General features: G+C 33.8%; 1 protein-coding gene across 1 annotated transcript; it reads right to left on the bottom strand.

The window, feature by feature from the left end:
- Positions 1-19,408: 19,408 nt before the first annotated feature.
- Positions 19,409-19,761, bottom strand: LOC123765146 (cytochrome c-like). Its single transcript, XM_045753621.2, has one exon. The coding sequence runs from the start codon at positions 19,759-19,761 to the stop codon at positions 19,447-19,449; it is 315 nt and encodes a 104-aa protein (XP_045609577.1). The 3' UTR covers positions 19,409-19,446.
- Positions 19,762-24,703: the final 4,942 nt, after the last annotated feature.

Genomic DNA, 24,703 nt, shown 5'->3' on the forward strand with positions numbered 1-24,703 from the left:
TATAAATCTAATAGAATTTAAACCCCAAATTGTAAATGTTTATGCTATAAAAATATGGATGGGATCTACACAAGAAGGATATCCTGCGGCATCCCAATTACAATTTATACTGCGAGTCGCAAATGAGGAGGATGGAAAATTTTATTGTTCCTATAGGTTTTTGGAAATCTTCTCTAACATTGACCAAAGAAGCATCATGTTCTGTGAACATAATTTCAAGTATCCCCATGATCCGGAAATAGTGCCTATCGCGGGATATAGGTCCTACGCCAAAGATCCTTCCATATTTCTGATGATGATACAAGCTTCCAATCAGGAACGAGAAGCTCTGAGAGAGATGATGATAGCAGACGGAATATCGATTCCATCGTCATTTTATAAAGTTGATCAGGCTGCGCTCAAAAGGCTTATGTCCCTCAAACAATATTTCAATCGGCATTATTATTTTAGGTATATGATGTTTAAAAATATACGTTGGGAATTAACCCGAGATGTGAGAGATTACGAAGCATGGTTGAAAAATAAAAAATGGCTTAACTACGTTTATCGCAGGATGAAACAACATAGACCGTATTGTTTATGATGGATCTTTTTATAACGAGCCTCGTCAAGATATAATTTATAGGGACCCCAACTATGAAATTAGATCTCATTTGGGGGTACCCAAATATTGTAATGACTGGCGGGATAGAGATTCTATTTTTCGGGTTTTCAGTGATGGTGATAAAAAGTGTGATGATATATGTTGTATTAGACTAGGAAACCTTGACCGAATTTATCATTTAAATTCGGCGAAGAGCGAATTAATTGCTCGAATAGTGGCGAAAGAATACGGATCATTTTATGTAGAAAAGGTAAAAGGCGTACTTTTCATAACCCGAAATCCCCATCTCTTTATGGACCTCATTCAAACGGGAGAAAAGGAAGAAATCTGTCATTTTATTATAGAAGACGAAGGTTTATCATCATCATCATCATCATCATCATCATCACCACCACCATCACCATGTAAAAACACCTACAGGCCAAATAGTTTGCAGGCAATGTGCGTCAATCAATTTGTGAATTCCTTTTTGGATATTAATAGAATAGGATATTGGAACGTGGCCTGCTTACGTAGAGCAATATACACCAACCCTAATATTCCTCATTTTTTTAAATGCCAAATAATCAACGAAGTTCAACGGAATCTAATGATTAGATCTTGGGAAAGAGCAGTAGCAGATGAAAAAACTACTGAATTTCCGGTAGAAATTAATAAGGGAGACCAATATTATCATTTATATGGTAGTATAATATATGGTTGGTAGTATAACACTGTAATTCAATCAAAACAATTTTTCAAAGAAAAACACCTGGCCTATTTGACGAATCTGGCCTTACAATATACAACTTCCACATATGAATTTAATCAGTTCCTAGAGACATGTTGTAGCAGTGCAGCCAAAGGAGAAGAAGAAGAAGAAGAAGAAGAAGAAGAAGAAGAAGAAGAAGAAGAAGAAGAAGAAGAAGAAGAATAAACACAATTAGATAATCCCAATCCTAAGGTATTTATAATATATCTACCATTTAGTAGTCGAAGGGTATAAATAAGGGGAACTAATCATTATCAAAAGTACAAGTTTTCAGCAACTATTGTCGCTAATTAGAAATTAAATTTTGGCCAGAAGTATATAAGTAATAAAAATTTCGAATTTCACTTAACTATTCCATTCATTTACCAAAAACGAATACATAATGACGTCATCAGTAAATGAAATGATCAACTTTATTTTATTCTTTAGAAAAAAGTATGATAATAATACAAAACTTAGAAAGATTTTAGTAACCTTTTATTCAACTGATGAACTCATAGCAACCAAAAAAATTGTGGCATCATGTAATAATGGTGATAAGTGGCCATATGGATTAGACGAATTTAATTATCCAGATAGGATGGATTACATGGATCAATACACAATGAACCACGAATTAGTTACAGATATTTTTATAGGTCTTAATTACCTGGAAACCAAAGGTAGATTACCGAAACCTTCAATAGATTTTGCTAAATATCCCAAATATGAATTAACCACCCTTATAACTGGTATTGAGTTGCTAACTAAATTATCGAGGCTTCAAGATAGTGTGGATCATTTACAAAATGTTGCCTTGCGACTAACGGAAGAAGTACGTAAAACTCTGAAATACAGAAAATGATAACTGAACTGGTTAAATCTATCATCGGCCAGAATCCAGTCAGTCACTTAAGTTCCCTATCTAATGTAAAGAATGATATGTGAATTAATTGATTGGGCATTATTACATTATTAAGATTCATCAATAGTTTTTATTTATACTTTTAGTATTTACTTCCAACTTTAGATTTATTTATTTGAATAATAATAAACATATATATTTTATAACATAATCAATTCAGTAAAATAAAAGTCCAATAGTTGGTTCTTCTGCCACTGCTCTTTCCCACGATCTAATCATTAGATTCCGTTGAACTTCGTTGATTAATTGGCGTTTTAAAAAATCAGGAATGTTAGGGTTGGTGTTGATTGCTCTACGTAAGTAGGCCACGGTCCAATATCCCATTCTAGTAGTATCCAAAAAGGAATTCACAAATTGATTGACGCACATTGCCTGCAAACTATTTGGAGGTGGTGGTGATGATGATGATGATGATGATAAACCTTCGTCTTCTATAATAAAACGACAGATTTCTTCCTTTTCTCCCGTTTGAATGATGTCCATAAAGAGATGGGGATTTCGGGTTATGAAAAGTACGTGGTATACCATTTCTACATAAAATGATCCGTATTCTTTCACCACTATTCGAGCAATTAATTCGCTCTTCGCCGAATTTAAATGATAAATTCGGTCAAGATTTCGTAGCCTAATACAACATATATCATCACACTTTTCATCACCATCACTGAAAACCCGAAATGTATAATTTTTAGACCATTTATCACAATATTTGGGTAAAAAAAAAAAAGAATTACATTGACGTTCATAGTTGGGGTCCCTATAAATTATATCTTCACGAGGGTCGTTCCTCCCAATTTTTTTACGTAAACAATAGGGTCTATGTTGTTTCATCCTGTCATCAATGCAGGTAAGCCATTTTATATTTTTCAACCATGCTTCGTAAGCTCTCAAATCTCGGGTTAATTCCCAACGTATATTTTTAAACATCATGTGCCTGAAATAATAATACCGATTCAAATATTGTTTGAGGGACATAAGCCTTTTGACCGCAGCCTGATCAACTTTGCTACATGGCGATGGAATCGATATTCCGTCTGCTATCATCATCTCTCTCAGAGCTTCTCGTTCCTGATTGGAAGCTTGTATCATCATCAGAAATATGGAAGGATCTTTGGCGTAGGACCTATATCCCGTGATAGGCAATTTTAAGTCATAATGACAGGGGTCCTGGAAATTCTGTCCACAGAACATGATGCTTCTTTGGTCAATGTTAGAGAAGAGTTCCACAAACATATAAGAACAATATCTTTCATGCTCCTTAACTCTGACTCGCAGTATAAATTGTAATTGGGATGCTGCAGGATATCCTTCTTGAGTAGATCCCATCCATATTTTTATAGCATAAACATTTACAATTACAATATTGTATCTAAGAAATGGCTTTAATTTAATTATACATGGTTCTAAAGTAATTAAAAGATAAGAATTATCTTTGTCTAAATATTCTTCTATTTGGGAACTTGATGTAATCGAAGATGAAAAAGATTTAAAGGGAAACATTGATAAAATGTTGTTTTAAAAGCTTTGTGCAGCTGAATATTCCGAATGTTAGTAGGAGTGTGGCTACTAAATTTCTATTTCTATATATATAACTTTAGAACTGTTAAATAAAATGAATATATGTATTAATAATATAAATTAGTCAATAATAGCATGAATCATGTAAAAAAAAAATAGGTAAATTTGGCTAAATATCCACAATATAAATTAACTATCCATATAACTGTTATTAAGGTGCTAACAAACATAGTCCATGTTATCTCGGGCTCTGTAGTGTGTTTGAAATAAAAGTTCAGTAGTTGTTTCATCTGCTACTGCTCTTTCCCATGATCTAATCATTAGATTCCGTTGAACTTCATTGATTATTTGGCGTTTTAAAAAATGAGGAATATTAGGGTTGGTGTTGATTGTTCTACGTAAGCAGGCCATGGTCCAATATCCCATTCTATTAATATCCAAAAAGGAATTCACAAATTGATTGACGCACATTGCCTGCAAACTATTTGGGTTGTAGGTGTTTTTACATGGAGGTGGTGGTGATGATGATGATGATGATGATGATAAACCTTCGTCTTCTATAATAAAACGACAGATTTCTTCCTTTTCCCCCATTTGAATGAGGTCCATAAAGAGATGGGGATTTCGGGTTATGAAAAGTACGCGGTTTACCCTTTCTACATAAAAGGATCCATAGTCTTTCGCCACTATTCGAGCAATTAATTCTCTCTTCGCAGAATTTAAATGATAAATTCTGTCAAGCTTTCCTATGTTAATACAACATATATCATCACACTTTTTATCACCATCACTGAAAACCCGAAATGTATAATGTTTAGGCCACATATCACAATATTCGGGTACCCTTAAATGAGGAGATCTAATTTTATAGTTGGGGTCCCTATAAATTATATCTTCACGAGGGTGCTTACAACCAAATATTTTTTTATGTAAACAATAGGGTCTATGTTGAATCATCCTGTGATTAACGTAGTTAAGCCATTTTTATTTTTCAACCATACTTCGTAATATCTCAAATCTCGGGTTAATTCCCAACGTATATTTTTAAACATCATGTACCTAAAATAATAATGCCGATTCAAATATTTTTTGAGGGACATAAGCCTTTTCAGCGCACCCTGATCAACTTTGCTACATGGCGATGGAATCGATATTCCGTCTGCTATCATCATCTCTCTCACAGCTTCTCGTTCCTGATTGGAAGCTTGTATCATCATCAGAAATATGGAAGGATCTTTGGCGTAAGACCTATATCCCGTCATAGGCCATTTTAAGTAATTATCGTACTTAAAACTATGATCATAGAACATGATGCTTCTTTGGTCAATGTTAGAGAAGAGTTCCACAAACATATAAGAACAATATCTTTCATACTCCTTAACTACGACTCGCAGTATAAATTGTAATTGGGATGCCGCAGGATATCTTTTTCGAGTAGATCCCATCCATATTTTTATAGCATAAACATTTACAATTACAATATCGTGTTTAAGAAATGGCTTTAATTTAATTATACATGGTTCTAAAGTAATATTTATAAGATAAGACTTTTCTTTGTCTAAATATTTTTCTATTTGGGAACTTGATGTAATCGAAGATATAAAAGATTTAAAGGGAAACATTGATAAAATGGTTTTTTAAAAGCTTTGTGCAGCTGAATATTCAGAATGTTAGTAGGAGTGTGGCTACTAAATTTCTATTTCTATATATATAACTTTAGAACTGTTAAATAAAATTAATATACAAATATCCCCAATATAAATTAACTACCCATATAACTGTTATTAAGGTGCTAACTAAAGATAGTGTGGATCATTTACAAAATATTACCTTGCGATTAATGGAAGAAGTAGGTAACTCTGAAGTGCAGAAAATGATAACTGAACTGGTTAAATCTACCATTGGCCAGAGTCCAGTCAGTCACTTAAGTTCCCTTTCTAATGGAAAGAAATATGTGAATTAATTGGTTGAGCATTATTACATTACTAAGATTCATCAATGGTTTTTATTTATACTTTTAGCATTTGCTCCCAACTTCAAGATTTATTTATTATAAGAATAATAAACAAGTATTTTATAACATAATCAATTCAGTAAAATAGTTTAAAATACTACACAGTGCTTTGTGTCTCTTACACAATCCCAATAAGTATGTCACCACTGTTTTAGACACGTGAACGAGTTTCATTTAATAGCAGTGGTCGTCAGCGTCACTAAACCATACAAAATGTATGAATTGAGTTGCCCAATGATCCTCAATGTGTGTATGTTACAAAAACCTGGTAACGTTGGTTGAGTGATTTTTTTCTACATAGGCTGGGAGGGATGAGAGTAGAAGGCAAGGAGGGAGATACTGCACATTACCTCACCCCTAACACCTCCCCACCTACCCACCTCCTTCCTTCTCTCCTGCTTGATACCTGCCTTCCTCAAGCATAATCAACCAGGCGGCGACGCGACCGTGTTTCCTCAAGACACGAACACTCGAGCAAAACACGTTGGCTTCTCCCGGTAAAAGGGCTTGCAAGCTTTTCAATCTCTTTCCAGTTTACTCCTGGAAAGGCTTAACTGATACTATCTGCGGGCAAAGCGTGTCTATCGCACACGCACACACGCACACGGGGAATTGATAAGGTAGAAAAGGATGAATTATTTAACATGGGTGGTACACACACAAGGGAACACAGGTGGGTATTGAGTACCCACATGAGCCACAGGGACGTCAGAAAGAACTTTTTCAATGTCAGTAGTTAGGATGGAATGCACTAGGTAGTGGTGTGGTGGAGGCTGACTCCATACACAGTTTCAAATGTAGATATGATAGAGCCCAATAGGCTCAGGAATCTGTACACCAGTTGATTGACAGTTGAGAGGCGGGACTAAAGAGTCAGAGCTCAACACCCGCAAGGTAAGCAAAATTAGGCGAGTACACAGGGCCTGGCGGCTGAGTGGACAGCGCTCTAGGGTGGTAGTCCTAAGGGCCCGGGTTTGATCCCCAGAAAAAAAAGCAGAAACAAATGGTCATTTTCTTTCACCCTGGTGCTCCTGTTCACTCGGTAGTAAATAGGGAACCACCACGGACAGGAGTACACCCATACACATATTTCACCTCCCTACTGAGAGAGCGGGAAGATGCCCCCCCCCCCCTTCCCCTCCTTCCCTACTGTGAGAGCGGGAAGATGGCCCCCCCTCCCCTCCTTCCCTACTGTGAGAGCGGGAAGATGCCCCAGCGCCCTCATTTATTTGTTCTTTAATGGTTCCCCATATTATGGCCAAAGAAGCATAATCCAAGTTTATAATAGGATCTTTTACTAAAGAAGCATAAAATAATGTATATATATCCAACTCATCAAGACATCCCTGCTGGCTCAAGTACTCCAGCGTGACCGCTATTTTTTCATCTATCAATTTATCCAGTTTTTGTGATTTAGCCATAAATGCAGCCTTGCTCCGTTCAGCTATATTATCATCTAATGTCAAATCTTCCACGGCTCTCTTCCAGGAACTAACCATTAGACTCCATTTAAGTTCATCATCGATAAATTGATATTTAAAGGAATCCGGGATCTAGAGGGTGGAAACCATTTCTTCGCACAGAGTGGCCGCTGTCCAACCCCATTCTGTTGTTCTAACATCCAAAAAATAACTTATAACTGCCCGAGTACATATAGCTCGTAAACGATTGTCATATTTGTGCGGAGATGTTGATAAACCCTCGTCTCGAACGATAAAACTATAAATTTCATCCTTGTTCCCCGTTTGAATAATATCCACAAAGAGTTTGAGATCTCGGGTTAGAAAAAGAATACATTCAGATAGTACGTCGAATGGGGTACTATAAGTTACTATGATCATTTCGAAATAAATTTTTCCATAATTTTTCACATGCATGCGTGCAATTAGTTCACCATATGAATTCACACATGGTTCCATGTTTCTTCCATCACCATCATCATGCCACCAGTTACCAAATTGATTCACATGATACACTCTGTCGACGTGATTTAATAAATGATCAGTACCACAAAAAATTTCAGAGTATTCTTCCTCACAATCGCTAAATACCCGATATGTGGTAGTAGTGTCCTTATTCCAAAGTATGGTGTAACCAATTTTCCCACAGTCATACATATGCACGAACCTTCTAAAAAAAAACTTAAAACTGGGTTTCATGTGCAACTTTGTTAGTTGAAACTCTCTGTCGTTGAACAAGCAATATTTTTCGTGTTGAATTCTCTTTTCATGAGCGTATTCAGACCATTCTTGGCCATATAACCAGGCTTCGAAAGCAATAGCATCTCTGGTTAATTCCCACTGTATATTGTCGAACATCATATACCTAAAGTAATAATGTCGATTGAAATATCGTTTCAATCTCAAAAGCTTCTCTTTTGCAGTTTGACAAACTTTATTATATGAATAAGATGATGATGATGATGATGATAAAGGGATTCTTATTCCATCGGCTCTCATCATCTCTTTCAGAGCTTCTCTTTCTTCGTTAGACGCTTGTATCATCGTCAGAAATACAAGCGGATCTTTAGCATAGGATCGATATCCATTTACATGAGTTTGGCATTTGAGTCTTTCATTTTGGCCATACAAAGAAGATTTATTTAAATTGAATTTACAGAACATTGTACGCCGTTCGTCGCGGTTAGCGATAAGTTCGACAAACAAATAATAATATTTTCCCGTTTTCCTGTCAGTTACCATAACTCGCATTATAAATTGCAATTGTGATGCCACGGGATACCCTTTTTTATTCGTTCCCATCCAAAATTTTATCGAATAAAGAGTTACTGGCGTTATTGATACACTGTATGTTTTATTCACACGATGTACCATTGGTGGTGGTACATTGCAATGTAATTCCAGAGTAATATCAAGTCTATCGGCATAATATAGATATATCATTCTTGTTAGTTCATCGTCGTATTTAATCGAAGATATAAAAGTTCTCCATGGTCTTCTTAATCTGGCTAGTTGTGCCATGGTTATGTCATCGTAGACTGACATTATTTCTTATAAATATATATTATTATTTAATTTTTATATCAATGTTTATGCTCGAGATGTTTTTATTATTTTTGTATAGCTTCAAAGACACAGTAATAAGTTCTTAACCACATTTAACATAAGGTAGGTCAATATTGTAGTACACATTGTAATAATGTAATTGTCGTTCAATGTAAAAATTTAAATCACAAACTCATTGCGTTCTTTGTCTTGTATACTACTATTACCTTGCTCTCGTTTGAATGAGAGAGGTATATGAAGAATATGTTTCAGAAAAATGAATATTCTTTCACCACCATTTAAACATTTAATTAATTTGTACGGCAAACATAAAATAAATTACACTTTGGAATACTCCCTCTCCTTTCAAAAAAGGGAATGAACTATTCATTATTCATTAATTATAATATTTTCATCTTCTTAAGGGGGCTTATCATCACAAAAATTCGGAAAAATCAAATCTTTTTGAAAAATTTATAAAAATACTACAACGTTCTGGTAACACTTTGGCGCAAACCCGAGAATGTTATGATATAAATTAAAGTATTTATGGTACATTTCCATGCGTAATTTTGCAGAATCCGGTGCCCCGCGGCTGTGGTGCGACAAAGAGTATTGCGTCGTACGTTCTAAACGTCAATTTTTCCGTAATAACGTCGGAAATAACTCTGTATATATGACAACAAATATACACTCAATGGCAACCGTCTCCTAGCGGGGGTGGGAGAGGCAGCCAGCTACCAGTCACATGTTGTGTCCTGTTGAGAGTGGAGGGTGTTGATGCGCGCTCCATTTTTGCTCCTGGAATCTCGCTTTTGTAGCGTCTAGCGCACAATGACTATAAACGGAAGGGTCTGAATGCAAGAGTAGCCAATTTGACACGCGGTCGCCGTCGTTGGCTGGAAAGGAGAGACGCTGTAGCACAAGGGAGGTTATTATCAAGTGAAGATACAGGCGGCCTCCCCGCCTCAGCTGTGAGAGGCATGACACAGCAGCCACACCCCGCTTCGACCCTCCTCACACATCCTCAACCCCTCGATGTGTATGGAACGGCCACGACAGTGCCATCTACATCTGGTGTGGCAGTGCCATCTACATCTACTGCTGTGGCTGGTGTGACAGTGCCGTCTACAAGTCGAAGTCTGGTAATATGTATGTGCAGGATATTGCATACCTTGCTCAATGGATGCCTATCTACAAGGGTGCCAATTATGAACGAAATCGGTCGATGACACACTCGACTACAGGTGGCCGAACTTTGATCTTATTTTACTCAGGTAAGTAATTTACAACTTCAAGGTGTTTCTCAGCTTTCATTTATTAATCAATTTACATGCAAATTACACCTTATAGAGTTTGTGCTTCTACAAACCTATTGAGACATTTTAGTCCAAAGTCCATTTGTTGATTAAACATCAAATATTGTATATTTTTGGAAGGGTAACTTTGAATAATTATATTATTGCACTAAACACTTCTTTGGATAAAACTGATCAATAGAATCCTTTATTATGTGCTAAATTTAATATCTGATTGTTATAAAAATATTTTTGTTGACACATGTGTTCCCTGAAATTATTTGAAAATGTTGAAAATTCGTTGCATAATACGTTGTGTATTTTTTTTTCTCCTTTTCTGTTTAGGGTGTGATGCTGAAACTTGGACCAGTTGCAGCTCTTTCTATAACCATTTCATAAATAAATTTATAAACAAATTGAACAACTTTTACTTTACCCCTTAATACTACTACTCATTTTTCAGTAAACATTATCTCTCTCTTTTTTTTACAATAATATGGAGGACTTTAGAGCTTTTGTAGTGGTGGTATGTAAAAAAAAAAATATTTCAATGTAATGTTAAATCAATGATTGGGGTACAAATTGTTTGTTTAATAACGAAAATCCCACTGATGATGTGGTAAATCGGGCCTTGCATACTAGCTAGAACACAGTACTCTGCCTACTATGCGAGACCTGATTTGTCTAATAAACAAAGCTTAATTAAGTTCGACAAACAAATAATAAATATTTTCCTGTCATCACAAATCCAACTTAGATCCTATAAGATATATGAATTAGGAGACAAACAACTCTTGCCCCCATACCTCATCAATCAATCAGCACAAATCCAACTTAGTCCCAAATTACAAACACTGTTATTTACCAAGCAAATATTCCAATTTAGTAACAATTACAGGTTTGAACAGAACAGTCAAAAAATTTGAAAATCTACACCTATACTTTTCAATTGTGAAAAGACTTTTAATCTTTTCAGTATGCTTTAAAACCTTTTTATCTTTAAAGGATGGGATTATTTTGAATATTTTGGATAGCTCGACTTCTGGGAGAATATATATTATTCTTTTAAATATCTCCTTGAGATCAGTTAGTCCAAAATGTCCTCTCAGATCCACAAAATCACATTCTGAATCCTTGCCTTCAAATTGAATTTCAAGGCAGGATGTATTTAAATTACGTTCTATCTCAATGTTAATATCCCAGTCTAATAGTCCATCTTCATGTGGATTAAATGGATCGAATGTGATAAATAAGGTGCATATATAAGAACATGGTTTGCTCCTTAAGATCCTTCCTTTCTTTTCTTCAGTATTAAAACCAACCATCCATCTATAGGGGTTCATATGTGGGCCACAATTTTTGTTACCAAGTTGTCCATACCTCTGGGCATCCTCTCTTTTTATTTTCTGGGGTAGAAGATATTTATCATTCTTCGATCGACGTGAACGACGACAGCGATGTTGAGAGACTTCTTTCATCTACGAAAAAAAAAAATCAGTTAAATCGTTATCCTAAATATTTAAAAAATTAATTAACAAAAACGTCTGATACAGAACCAAAGCCTAGAATTATTAAAACAATCCTTTCTAAAGAATTAAATAGTGATACAAAAAATTAAACAAAAAGTTTTTAAAATATACCTTATGTTTCAAAATGAACCAAATAAAGACTCAAACAATAAACAATGACAAAATTAAAAAAAAAAAAAAAAATAAAAAAAAAAACATACTTATGTTTCAAGTGAGCAACTCTTCAGTTGTAAAGATGTATAAGCTTTATAGTCAGTCAAAGGCTTGTTGTGTAGTGCTGGTTAAGCTGTAACAGTCATCTGTTTATATACTCTGGACAAGTTTTGTTATCATCTGACGTTACCACATCCTTTAAAATATGATGTCACCTCTCTCACTCTCTCTCTCTCTCTCTCTCTCTCCCAAATATTTAAACCCTTTCCGCTCAGCTATATATATCCCAAGCACCCCTCGACTTTAGCCACCATCACCATCATCACCACTGGTTATCAACACCCCAACTACTAAATCATCAACATTGTCCAGTAATGTTTAAAATCAACACTATGATTTTTGCTATGTTCAGATAATTTACAGTTCTTTTACCACCTATTTTAAACAATATTTTTTTCTTCCTCGGCTTTGATACCTTTTGATAATTACTTACTTGATCTGGAGATTTTTCATCCTATGAGTCCACTCCACTTTTGGACGATTTTTCAGATGAATCATTGTCACTGTTGGATCTTGTTATTTCTGCTGATCTAATCGATTTTCTATGTTCTCTTAGAGGGTGGGTTAAGATCATTAGTTGATGAGGTGATTGTTACAGAGTTCAGCTGGAGTAATTGGGGGACTTTGGATTGGTGGACAAGATAATGGGAGGGGGGGATTGGATGTCTCAGGAACATGTAAAGTTGGGTTGTCGATAGGAAACCGATTTGGGTCAATTATGTTCAGAGTGTCCGGTGTTATATTTATTGGGCGAAGGTTGTTATCGACCCTGAGGCTGTTCCAAATATTTAGTAGGCGAATAGGATCTATGTTGCTACAACCAGATACAGTTCTGGAATATTCCAGCAAGCAATCGTCTACAGGATGAAGATGGGGTTGTTGGTTCATAATTGACTTATGACTCTAATGGGCAAATCCTATACTGCACTTTTTGGTTGTGACGACTGTACTTAGTTCTAGAATGTGGACCGCCAAGTTGTCGGAGTCTCTTTATATAACGTCCTTTCCAAGGTTATCCTTGCCAGGTTTCCCCTGTCTCCCTAATACCAGATTAGTTTTTGACTAAAGCTCATCCTTCTTTACAACTTTTAGTTTGTTTTTCTAATTCTAGGCTCAAAAGTGATTATCTATTTGAATGAATTATTCATTTTTAAATGTTTAGTTTTGTCATCATTCATTATTAAAGGTTTAGTTTTATCATCAGAATAAAAATCTGGAGAAGATTGAACAAACTGACATAACCATTACAAATATCTTTCATCATTATTTCATCATTGCTATGTTGTACAAATGTAATCTTTGTCTTCTTCTTCTTCTTCTACCTCCCTTTCTACAACTTTATCTTTCAACACCCCCCGATTTCTCATCTTTTTTATAATTCCATTCTTTTTAATGGAATAATTTTGGTACTGATTTTTCCAAATAGTAATATTTTCCCTTTTTTGTGAGAGGTAAGCCACCATTTTAGTTACTACATAATCAGGGGAAAGATAAGAATAAAATTTGGCATCTCTTGGTATTGTTTCTATTGGATTTTTAATTTTATTAATAATACTAGTAAATTGTTCTAATAAATCACAATGCATGTCCCACGCTGTAGATAGTGATATATTTCTTAGTTTTGACCAATTATTATTTTTTTCATAATTACTAATGAGATGCTCAATTATATTCTCATCATATCTCACGACTTCATCGATTTTAATGTACATATCAATATTTGTAATTGATTTTTTGTTTACTTCCAATGTTTGTTCATAAGTTAAACAATTTCTAATAATATACTCACTTAAACTTTGTTCCACATTTCTTACCCCATCTAAAAGAAAAAACCATAAATCTACCACAGTATTAATATATATTATCATTTTGGCCTCTTCAATTTTAAATGGGGAATATACCCCAAAATCTTCGTCAATTACAATATCCTGATTGTGAAATTGTGTAAAAAAATTTTCATACCAGATAAATTTATTATCAGCTGTTAATCCTGACATATCGTAAATTTTCCAATAAATTAACTGTCTTCTGCTAAGATTGGGCGGATAATTAAATTTAATGTGGGAATCATTAATATTATCATTTATTAACTTGTATAACTTATAAGCTATAAATAAGTATCTTATTAGATTATGTCTCAGGGGTAAATAATGTAATCCAGGAATTTTTTTGGTGTTAAATTTTTCATTATTTATATGTTCGATATCTATATTAATGAAAAGTTCCTCTTTTTTGTTCATATTTTTTTAAATCCTTTAAATATTCAATTCTAATACTTTCTCGAAATGATCTGCCCTAGCAACAAATAGGGAATTAATTATTGGCTAAGATTTATTGTCATATGAATTTTGTATTATATATTTGTGATAGAATTTAATCAAATAAATCCCAATAACATATGGTCTTTGTTTCAAGGTTATCTGACCATGGCATAGACAAACAAAGACTACTATTTTTTTTCCGTGGCATAACGTGTCGATGTTAATGTACTATTAGATCAAAGACTCTAAATCCTACCCCCTTCACCCCCCTACACATGATGAATCTTATACTATACTATAATGTAATGATGCCCAACCAATTAATTCACATATCATTCTTTACATTAGAATGGGAACTTAAGTGACTGACTGGACTCTGGCCGATGGTAGATTTAACCAGTTCAGTTATCATTTTCTGTATTTCAGAGTTACGTACTTCTTCCGTTAGTCGCAAGGCAACATTTTGTAAATGATCCACACTATCTTGAAGCCTCGACAATTTAGTTAGCACCTCAATAACAGTTATATGGGTGGTTAATTCATATTGGGGATATTTACTCAAATCTATTGAAGGTTTCGGTAATCTACCTTCGGTTTCCAGGTAATCAAGGCCTTTTAAAATACAAGTAACGTGTTCGCCTTTCGTTTTGTATAGATCATTGTAATCCATCTTTCTTAGATAATTAAATTCTTCTACTTCCAATGGCCACCACTTACCATTATTACATGATATCAACATTTTTTTGGTAGCTAGGAGTTCATCATTTGAATAAAAGGTTACTAAAATATGTTTAAGTTTTGCAGCATCATATTCTTTTCTAAAGAATAAAATATAGTTGATCATTTCGTTTACTGACGACGTCACTTCTTCTCTTTGTGTAGTTTTTATGAGGCTGCCAAATTTTACATTTTGAAATAAACGTTCAGTAGTTGTTTCATCTGCTACTGCTCTTTCCCATGATCTAATCATTAGATTCCGTTGAACTTCATTGATTAATTGGCGTTTTAAAAAATGAGGAATATTAGGGTTGGTGTATATTGCTCTACGTAAGCAGGCCACGGTCCAATATCCTATTCTAGTAATATCCCGAAAGGAATTCACAAATTGATTGACGCACATTGCCTGCAAACTATTTAGGTTGTAGGTGCTTTTACATGGTGGTGGTGGTGGTGATGATGATAAACCTTCGTCTTCTATAATAAAACGACAGATTTCTTCCTTTTCTCCCTTTTGAATGAGATCCATAAAGAGATGGGGATTTCGGGTTATGAAAAGTACGCTGTTTACCTTTTCTACATAAAAGGATCCATAGTCTTTCGCCACTATTCGAGCAATTAATTCGCTCTTCGCAGAATTTAAATGATAAATTCTGTCAAGCTTTCCTATGTTAATACAACATATATCATCGCACCTTTTATCACTATCACTGAAAACCCGAAATGTATCATTTTCAGACCATTTATTACAATATTCGTCTACCCCATAAGGATAACAACGTCTATAGTTTGGGTCCCTATAAATTATATCTTGACGAGGCTGGTGATGATAATATGCCTTCCCATTATGTAAACAATAGGGTTCATGTCGAATCATCCTTCGATTAACGTATTTAAGCCATTTTTTATTTTTCGACCATGCTTCGTAAGCTCTCACATCTCGGGTTAATTCCCAACTTATATTTTTAAACATCATGTGCCTGAAATAATAATGCCGATTCAAATATTGTTTTATAGACATAAGCTTTTTCAGCGCTGCCTGATCAACTTTGCTACATGACGATGGAATCGATATTCCGTCTGCTATCATCATCTCTCTCAGAGCTTCTCGTTCCTGCTTGGAAGCTTGTATCATCATTAGAAATATGGAAGGATCTTTGGCGTAGGACCTATATCCCTTGATAGGCACTATTAAGTAATCCGGATCACGGGGGTACTTGAAATTATGTTCACAGAACATAATGCTTCTTTGGTCAATGTTAGAGAAGAATTCTACAAACATATAAGAACAATAATTTTCAGCCTCCTTAACTACGACTCGCAGTATAAATTGCAATTGGGATGCTGCAGGATATCCTTCTTGAGTAGATCCCATCCATATTTTAATAGCATAAACATTTACAATTTGGGGGTTAAATGGTATTAATTTACTTATAGATGGTTCTAAAGTAATATTTAAACCAACTGAACAATATTTGTCTACATATTTTTTTATTTGGGAACTTGATGTAATCGAAGATGTAAAAGATTTAAAGGGAAACCTGGATACCATGGTTTTAAAAGCTTTGTGCAAATGAATATTCCGAATGTTAGTAGGAGTAAATCCCTTTATGTACAATGAGTGTGAAAAAAATATTTAAGTACAGATTCAACGAAAACAACGTTTTCAGCAAATATTATCACAAATTAGGAAAAACAAATTGGCAATTTCACTAACTATCCATCCATTCATTTACCAAAAACGAGAACACTTAAATTTACGTAGGGGGATGGGTCAGCTGGACTTCTCTTTGTGCAGTTTCTTTTATGCTGCTGCCAATTTATGTAAAAAATTTTAATTAATTAGTCAAATTTAAAAAACAAAAAAAAAATCTTTATCTACCATCTTTTTTTGTTTTGTATTGAGGTGGAGGGGTCAATTTTATTTTATCGGTTTGTCTATTTGAGTTTTTTTTTTTTTTTTTTAATAAATCAAGTCTGGGCCAAATTTTGGTTGGGGTAAGATAATACAATAAATTGATTTGTGCAAATAATATAATAAAATATATTCAGTATCTCATTCTTTTCCCTTTTTTTTACCCTAATTAATTAATTTAGAGGAAATATCACCACCACCACCACCATCACCATTATCATTGAACAGTTTTCGTTAATGAAATATACATTATTAATCGGTTCGAAATCACTAATTAGAAATAAAATTTTTGCAAGAAGTGTATATAAGTAATAAAAATTTAGAATTTCATTTAACTATTCCATTTATTTACCCAAAACGAATACATAATGACGTCGTCAGTAAACGAAATGATCAACTATATTTTATTCTTTAGAAAAGAATATGATGCTGCAAAACTTAAACATATTTTAGTAACCTTTTATTCAAATGATGAACTCCTAGCTACCAAAAAAATGTTGATATCATGTAATAATGGTAAGTGGTGGCCATTGGTAGAATTAGAAGAAAATCGTCCACATAAGATGGATTACAATGATCTATACAAAACGAAAGGCGAACACGTTACTTGTATTTTAAAAGGCCTTGATTACCTGGAAACCGAAGGTAGATTACCGAAACCTTCAATAGATTTGAGTAAATATCCCCAATATGAATTAACCACCCATATAACTGTTATTGAGGTGCTAACTAAATTGTCGAGGCTTCAAGATAGTGTGGATCATTTACAAAATGTTGCCTTGCGACTAACGGAAGAAGTACGTAACTCTGAAATACAGAAAATGATAACTGAACTGGTTAAATCTACCATCGGCCAGAGTCCAGTCAGTCACTTAAGTTCCCATTCTAATGTAAAGAAAGATATGTGAATTAATTGGTTGGGCATTATTTTACATTATTAAGATTCATCAATGTTTTTTTTATTATTTGCTCCCAACTTCAAGATTTATTTATTATAAGAATAATAAACAAATATTTTATAACATAATCAATTCAGTAAAATAGCTTAAAAAACTACAGAATGCTTTCTACTACTGCTCTTTCCCACGATCTAATTATTAGATTCCGTTGAACTTCCTTGATTAATTGGCGTTTAAATAAATGAGGAATATTAGGGTTGGTGTATATTGCTCTACGTAAGCATGCCATGGTCCAATATCCTATTCTATTAATATCCAAAAAGGAATTCACAAATTGATTGACGCACATTGCCTGCAAACTATTTGGCTTGTAGGTGTTTTTACATGGTGGTGGTGGTGATGATGATAAACCTTCGTCTTCTATAATAAAACGACAGATTTCTTCCTTTTCTCCCGTTTGAATGATGTCCATAAAGAGATGGGGATTTCGGGTTATGAAAAATTCAAAATATTTCTTTTCTACATAAAATGATCCATATTCTTTCACCACTATTCGAGCAATTAATTCGCTCTTTGCATAATTTAAATGATAAATTCGGTCAATGTTTCCTAGGTTAATACAACATATATCATTACATTTTTTATCACCATCACTGAAAATCCGAAATTGATTGTTTTTAAACAATTTATCACATTCCCGTACCCAAAAAAATTCAAGTTCATAGTTTGGGTCCCTATAAATTATATCTTGATGAGGGTCGACCAAAAAATAGCTTTTATGTAAACAATAGGGTTTATGTCGAATCATCCTGCGATTAACATAGTTAAGCCATTTTTTATTTTTAAACCATGCTTCGTAATCTCTCACATCTCGGGTTAATTCCCAACGTATATTTTTAAACATCATGTACCTAAAATAATAATGCCGATTAAAATATTGTTTTATGGACATAAGTTTTTTCACCGCAGCCTGATCAACTTTGCTACATGACGATGGAATCGATATTCCGTCTGCTATCATCATCTCTCTCAGAGCTTCTCGTTCCTGATTGGTAGCTTCTATCATCATCAGAAATATGGAAGGATCTTTGGCGTAGGACCTATATCCCTTGATAGGCACTGGATCATGGGGGTACTTGAAATTATGTTCACAGAACCTGATGTCTCTTTGGTCAATGTTAGAGAATATTTCCACAAACATATAGGAACAATAATTTTCTTCCTCCTCAAGAACGACTCTTAGTATAAATTGAAATTGGGATGCTGCAGGATATCCTTCTTGAGTAGAACCCATCCATATTTTAATAGCATAAACATTTACAATTTTGAGGTCATAGCCTATTCTTAATTTAATTATAAATGGTTCTAAAGTATAAGGTATGCCAATTGAACAATATTTATCTACATATTTTTCTATTTGGGATCTTGATGTAATCGAAGATGTAAAAGATTTAAAGGGAAATATGGATACCATGGTTTTAAATGCTTTGTGCACCTGAATATTCCAAATGTTAGTAGGAATGTGGCTACTAAATTTCTATTGGATGGAAGAGTAGCGAAGCGTGTGTTGGTTGGCCGTCAGTGGATGTAAAATGTGAGAGTAGCCTGCGACTACTTGATTTTCATATAATTCAGCTGATACTGCTACCATCTACTCCGGGCAACCAGCTGTCTCCTCCACTCTTTGAGCAACGTTTTGTAATTTTTACTGCCCTTTTTTTTTTTTTTTTTTGTTTTTTTTTTTTTTTTAGTAAATTTTGATAGCAGGATGATTTGTTGATTTAAAGTGGTGAGACCACAAAAATATTAATGCTTGCTCTACTTGGTGGAGGTTTCCAGGTAAGCAATCAAGTCTGCACGCTCATTCTTCTTCTTAAGACCAACGAACACCATCTTTGTGCCTGGAATAAATTTCTTGGGGTTGGTCAAGTAGATATCCAGATTATCTTTGTCCCACGTGATACTCTTGGCCTTATTGGCATAAGTGTAAATATAGCCAGAAGCCTGACCAGTTTGGCGGCCGAAGAGGCCATTTAGATTTGGTCCAGTTTTGTGCTTGCCGTTTAATTCAACAGTGTGACACTGTGCACACCTCTGCATAAAGATCTTCTTACCTTTTTCCCTCTCAACCATCTTCTGAAAAAAAAAAAAAACATTAACTTAAAAGGTTAAGGTGTATGCTATTTATTTATTTATTTATTTATTTATATGTTTCATATACTTACTTACAAAAAAAGGACACTTTTTTCTTTGTTTTAGGATTCTGATATACTCTGCGAGAACACTGCACAACCTTGAGTCAAAACACACTCACAGATGGACTAAAAAATACTGTAGATACAGATTTGGATAATGTATCTAACCAGCTACAACTTCAACCAAACACAGTTTCAAATGAGAAAACATAAGAAATAAATAATTACACCCTCCTATAAAAATATGATATGAAAATGTGGTAAGGATGACATTTTAACTTTTCGGATTAGAGTTTTTATAGCATTGGTGCCTGAGCTGGGCCCTGAGCTGGGCCCTGGGGAGGCAACTGTGACTGTACCTGCGGTGGACCTTGCAACTGAAGTGGTGATGGCTGGTTTTGGGTTGTCATATGAATATGAACGCTAGGTGGTACCTGTTGCTGCCTGAGAAATTGATGCCCTCTGATTGAAACCCAAACAGAGGTAAAAATAACACATACATATACATTTATTTACAAAAAAACATTTTTTTTAATTGTTTTATTTAATGAATGTTGGTCTCAGGATTGGTTCACCTCCCTTTCTATGACAAAGTTGGTTAAAGAATAATAAGTATTTTCTATTTGATGGATCATTAGAATTTTTTGAGGCTAGTTTTAATAAATATGGCTGTAAACTCTTAAAAACAAGTTTCATCTCTGAAAGTGTTTCATTAAAGTTAAGGTATAGGGTAACTGGTGTCACATATTCGTCAAAAATCCAACTGTTTTCCATAATATATCTTTCTATATACAAATCAGTGACTGCCAATTGCTCCACTCCATATATAAAACTAGTTGCGGCTTCTAAAAACAGCCTGTCAGTTTGATTACCCCAAAATAAGATTTGTGCATACTTACGAGAAAATTCCCTAATGCTACATTTTAGATGATGCATATTCAACACAAACACACTTTTTACTATTTGCTTACAAAGTGGACAAAATATTTCATCTTTGTAGATAATGTTTGATAAAAAAGAGTACATCCCATAAGAATTATTCATATATCTAAGGCAGCCATAATTATTATAATCAAATTTCCCTGTAGATTTTTTACCCAACAAAATTTTGGCTGATAATGTAAACATACATTGAGGACAAATACTGTGACCACATCCAACCATATAATCATCAAACATAAAAACCATGTCACCTGACCCATTCATATCTAAACAAATGGGGCAAGATACAATTTGATGACGAATGACATTTTTCTTGATAGTTTTAAGGGAACCGTGTTTAATTGATATATCAATGACAACGTCCTTATTATCAGGTCCCCAGAGTCGGTTGGACACCAGGTTTGTTTGATATTTTTTCAAAAATGGTATTTTAACCAGGACTGTAGAATTATTTTTAGTTTCAAAACACTCGTCTTGTCTAAAATCATGTTCATTTTCAAACAGATTTATATCAGTATCAATTGATCTGATATTTGGTGAACAATTAAATATAATAGTTAACGATGCCTTTTCTGCTTCTGTCATAATTTCTATGATGTTTCTTACTTTGATATTCTGCTGTAATCTTGACCTTGTAGGAGAAATCTTGCAAGTCAAAAAAAGTTGGCAACCTCTTGAGTTTTTTGAATTTGATATTTTGTATATATTTTTTTTTAAATGTCTTCTCTTTGGACATTTCCCCAGGGATAATTCCATATTAAACCTAGAAGAAATATGAAAGATAACATTAATATTAATTAAAAAAAAAGGGAGAAGAAATGGAGTTGTAAACAAGGGGAAAAAGCTCTTTATTCCACAATTAACTATTCAAAAAAAAAAAATAAATAAACCAAAAAAACAACACTTTTCTCGGGTTTGGTATGTAGAAAGATGTCTGAAAAGTGATAGGGTAAATAAGAGTAGGATGGAAGTAGTAGTAGTAGTAGTAGTAGTAGTGGTAGAAGGGTAGAGATAAAATTTCTTCAATTAGTAACTATGGTCTCTCTCACCTCAATCAGTTCATAAAGTTTTAGGAAACATATCTAAACCCACTGACTGGTTCATTCGGTTGTCAGGATTAAATCATCACACAACAACAATTGACCAGGGAGGGTGGAGGTCCGTCTTATTTATGTTAATGACACTGTCCTGTTTTTTTTTTTTTTGGTCATAAAGAGGGGAACCTATGAAAAATAATATATATATAAATTAGGAGGTTTAACTATTCTTTTCATTGTTATGATGTCTTTGACATAATTTTGTTTATAATTTTAACTCTGACACCAAAGGGGTAGACCTGTCTAGAAAATTTTATAATTGCTGGTAAGTAGTCTCTTTCCCAGTTTCCACCAGCCAATCCACACCCAATTAACGATGGAAATATTACCAAACTGTATTTTCCATTAGATACTTGCACTGCTAATTTATTTAGACCTTCATTAAACCAATAAATCCTGTTTTGGGATGTATCTTTTAAAAGGCCAGATAAAAGTTGATGATCGAAAGGTTCTAAATGTCTAGGATTTCTTCCTTTAGGTCCAACATCAACAGTACACGACTGCTGTAACTGCTGTATGAGTCTTTTTGTATAAAGGTTTTGATTTTTCTCCTTCCCCATATAAAACTGCCCAAAAACATTTATAACTACTGGTCCCTTTGTTACAGTGTTAGGATGACAAATCTCAATATTTCCTGGTTGAGGTCTATCTTCAAGCATAGCACGGTTTAAAGTGCCTATTGCCCGGCGTCGTGTATAAGAACCACAGTATGGATATATCTCAGCAAGAATCTGAGAAAGTCCATGAGATTTAACAGCTACACAGTTGAGTATTTGTACAAGCGCTATATTGGGGCTTCTATATACAGGGTCAGTAATGTCTCCATTAATAAACTCCAAGTTATCTACAAAGAAGAAAGAAACATTGGTTATACCATTACAGTCCATAATTATCTTCTAATATATGTTGCCAAAGAATATATTTTTAAGAGATTAGGATATGTTTGATTACCTTTCTTGATAAATTCCTCCATTTCAGTCCAATAGTTTGTGAATTACTTCAAATATTTTCAGTTGTATTTGTCATGACAGTGTTTGTATTATAATATATGAAAAACAAAAACTGTTGTATTATATATAGTTATGATATATTTAATATATATATGTTTTTCTTTTTTTATACCTTCTATCAAAATTTCGTAAGACTTATAAGAGTTGGGTTTGGTATCCGTTTTCAAGTTGGGATTATATAATAAATAATTAAAAAATGGAAGTCATTAAGGGGAAAAACAAATTGACTAAGCCTGATGAATGTGAAACACTAAATAATAGAATATCTAATCATATTCGTTTTACATTTAATACCCACAAACGTCATTTAGGGAAAGGTGCCTATGGTAAAGTTGATCTTGTCCAAGTACCTACTATTGAACTTCTTGATCCTAGATTACCACATCAAATACATGTGTTTCAAAATATTTACCCACACACGGCTTCCAAACTTTTTAAATCTTCTAAGAAGAAGCACAAACGAGGAAAAAAGTATCTACAAACATTTGTGGCTCGAAAGAGTTTTCGCCGGAAAAGGGATTTTTTAATGGAGATTGAAAACATTTCACGTCTTGATGAAAATATCAGAAAGGCATTCTTTGTTCAAGTGTATCGTGTGTTTATGGTCGAAACTGCCTATAATGTAATACACTGTCCACAAGGTAAATTTCTAGAGTCATCACAACCTACAAAAGTTCCTCATTCTTTGAATAATATTGAGTATAAATGTCCTTTCAAATCTAAATCTATAGGCTACTTTATCGAAATGGAATACTTAAACCCACGCGATTGGATCCTACTAAGGGAAAAAGTCGACTTATTGAAAAATGATCAGTATTGTCGTCAACAATTGCTTACTACAGTTCTTAGACAACTTATTGATGTTCAATTAGTCTTATATAATACTACTGACAAATATATATCAGGTACTTATTACGATATTAATCCTCAAAATGTATTTGTATCCAATGATGACATTCATCGAATTAAATTAATTGATTACGGAGGCCTTTTTCTTCCTTCTTTAAATATATATTCTATAATCACAGAACCGATGCCAGTATTTCATTCCGAAAATATCTGTGATGTCTTTTCTAAACAAATATCTAAATCAAAACTCAATTATAAAAGATATGTTCAATATCTTTCTAACCGATATTTTACACGTTTGCCTAAACGAGATAAATACAGTGTCATTCCTACTATGTATGGTATCATTGCAACCGTGACAATGTGTGTGATGTTAATGTGGGGTTGTGAAAGACGAGATAAAGTACGCCACATTTTAAGAAAAATTAGTTCACTCATATAATCCAACATTGATTTTGAATGATGTCTATAAAAGTCAAGAGATACAAAAAAATATTATAGAATTGCTTAAAACCTCAAACATCGTTGAAAACCTAACCCTTTAGATAAAAAATGAATGCCAATTTTGATTTCGATAATATGGAATTACACTAATTTTGATACTTTTATGGAACCTCTCTTAAAATACATTTCTCCAGAACACCTTTTAAAAACAGTCCATCCGAATTTATCAATATACCAGAGAGTTGAAAAATGGCGTCAACTGGAAAAAAGTAAGAATGTAGCATGTTGTTATAAATGTCGCCAGTCAAATAAACCACTACACCTCCTCCAAATACCAACATTACGAAGACTTGCAGATGAGTCAATCGAATCTCATCACTTTTGTGATGACTGTATTAAAAAATGACGATTTATGTTTATTCCAATAAACTCTTAAACTCATCTACTAACTTGTATATAACACAAAATAAAAAGAAATATAAAACTATAGCCTATGTCATTCCAATAAATTCATTTAACATTGATTATGAAACTGTAA

Source organism: Procambarus clarkii, chromosome 31 (genome assembly GCF_040958095.1).
Source record: "Procambarus clarkii isolate CNS0578487 chromosome 31, FALCON_Pclarkii_2.0, whole genome shotgun sequence".
In the NCBI taxonomy this organism is placed as follows: Eukaryota; Metazoa; Arthropoda; class Malacostraca; order Decapoda; family Cambaridae; genus Procambarus; species Procambarus clarkii.

Bases quoted from the DNA above. Each gene is read 5' to 3' on its own strand.
- LOC123765146 (XM_045753621.2), bottom strand. From the start codon at position 19,761: ATGGTTGAGAGGGAAAAAGGTAAGAAGATCTTTATGCAGAGGTGTGCA.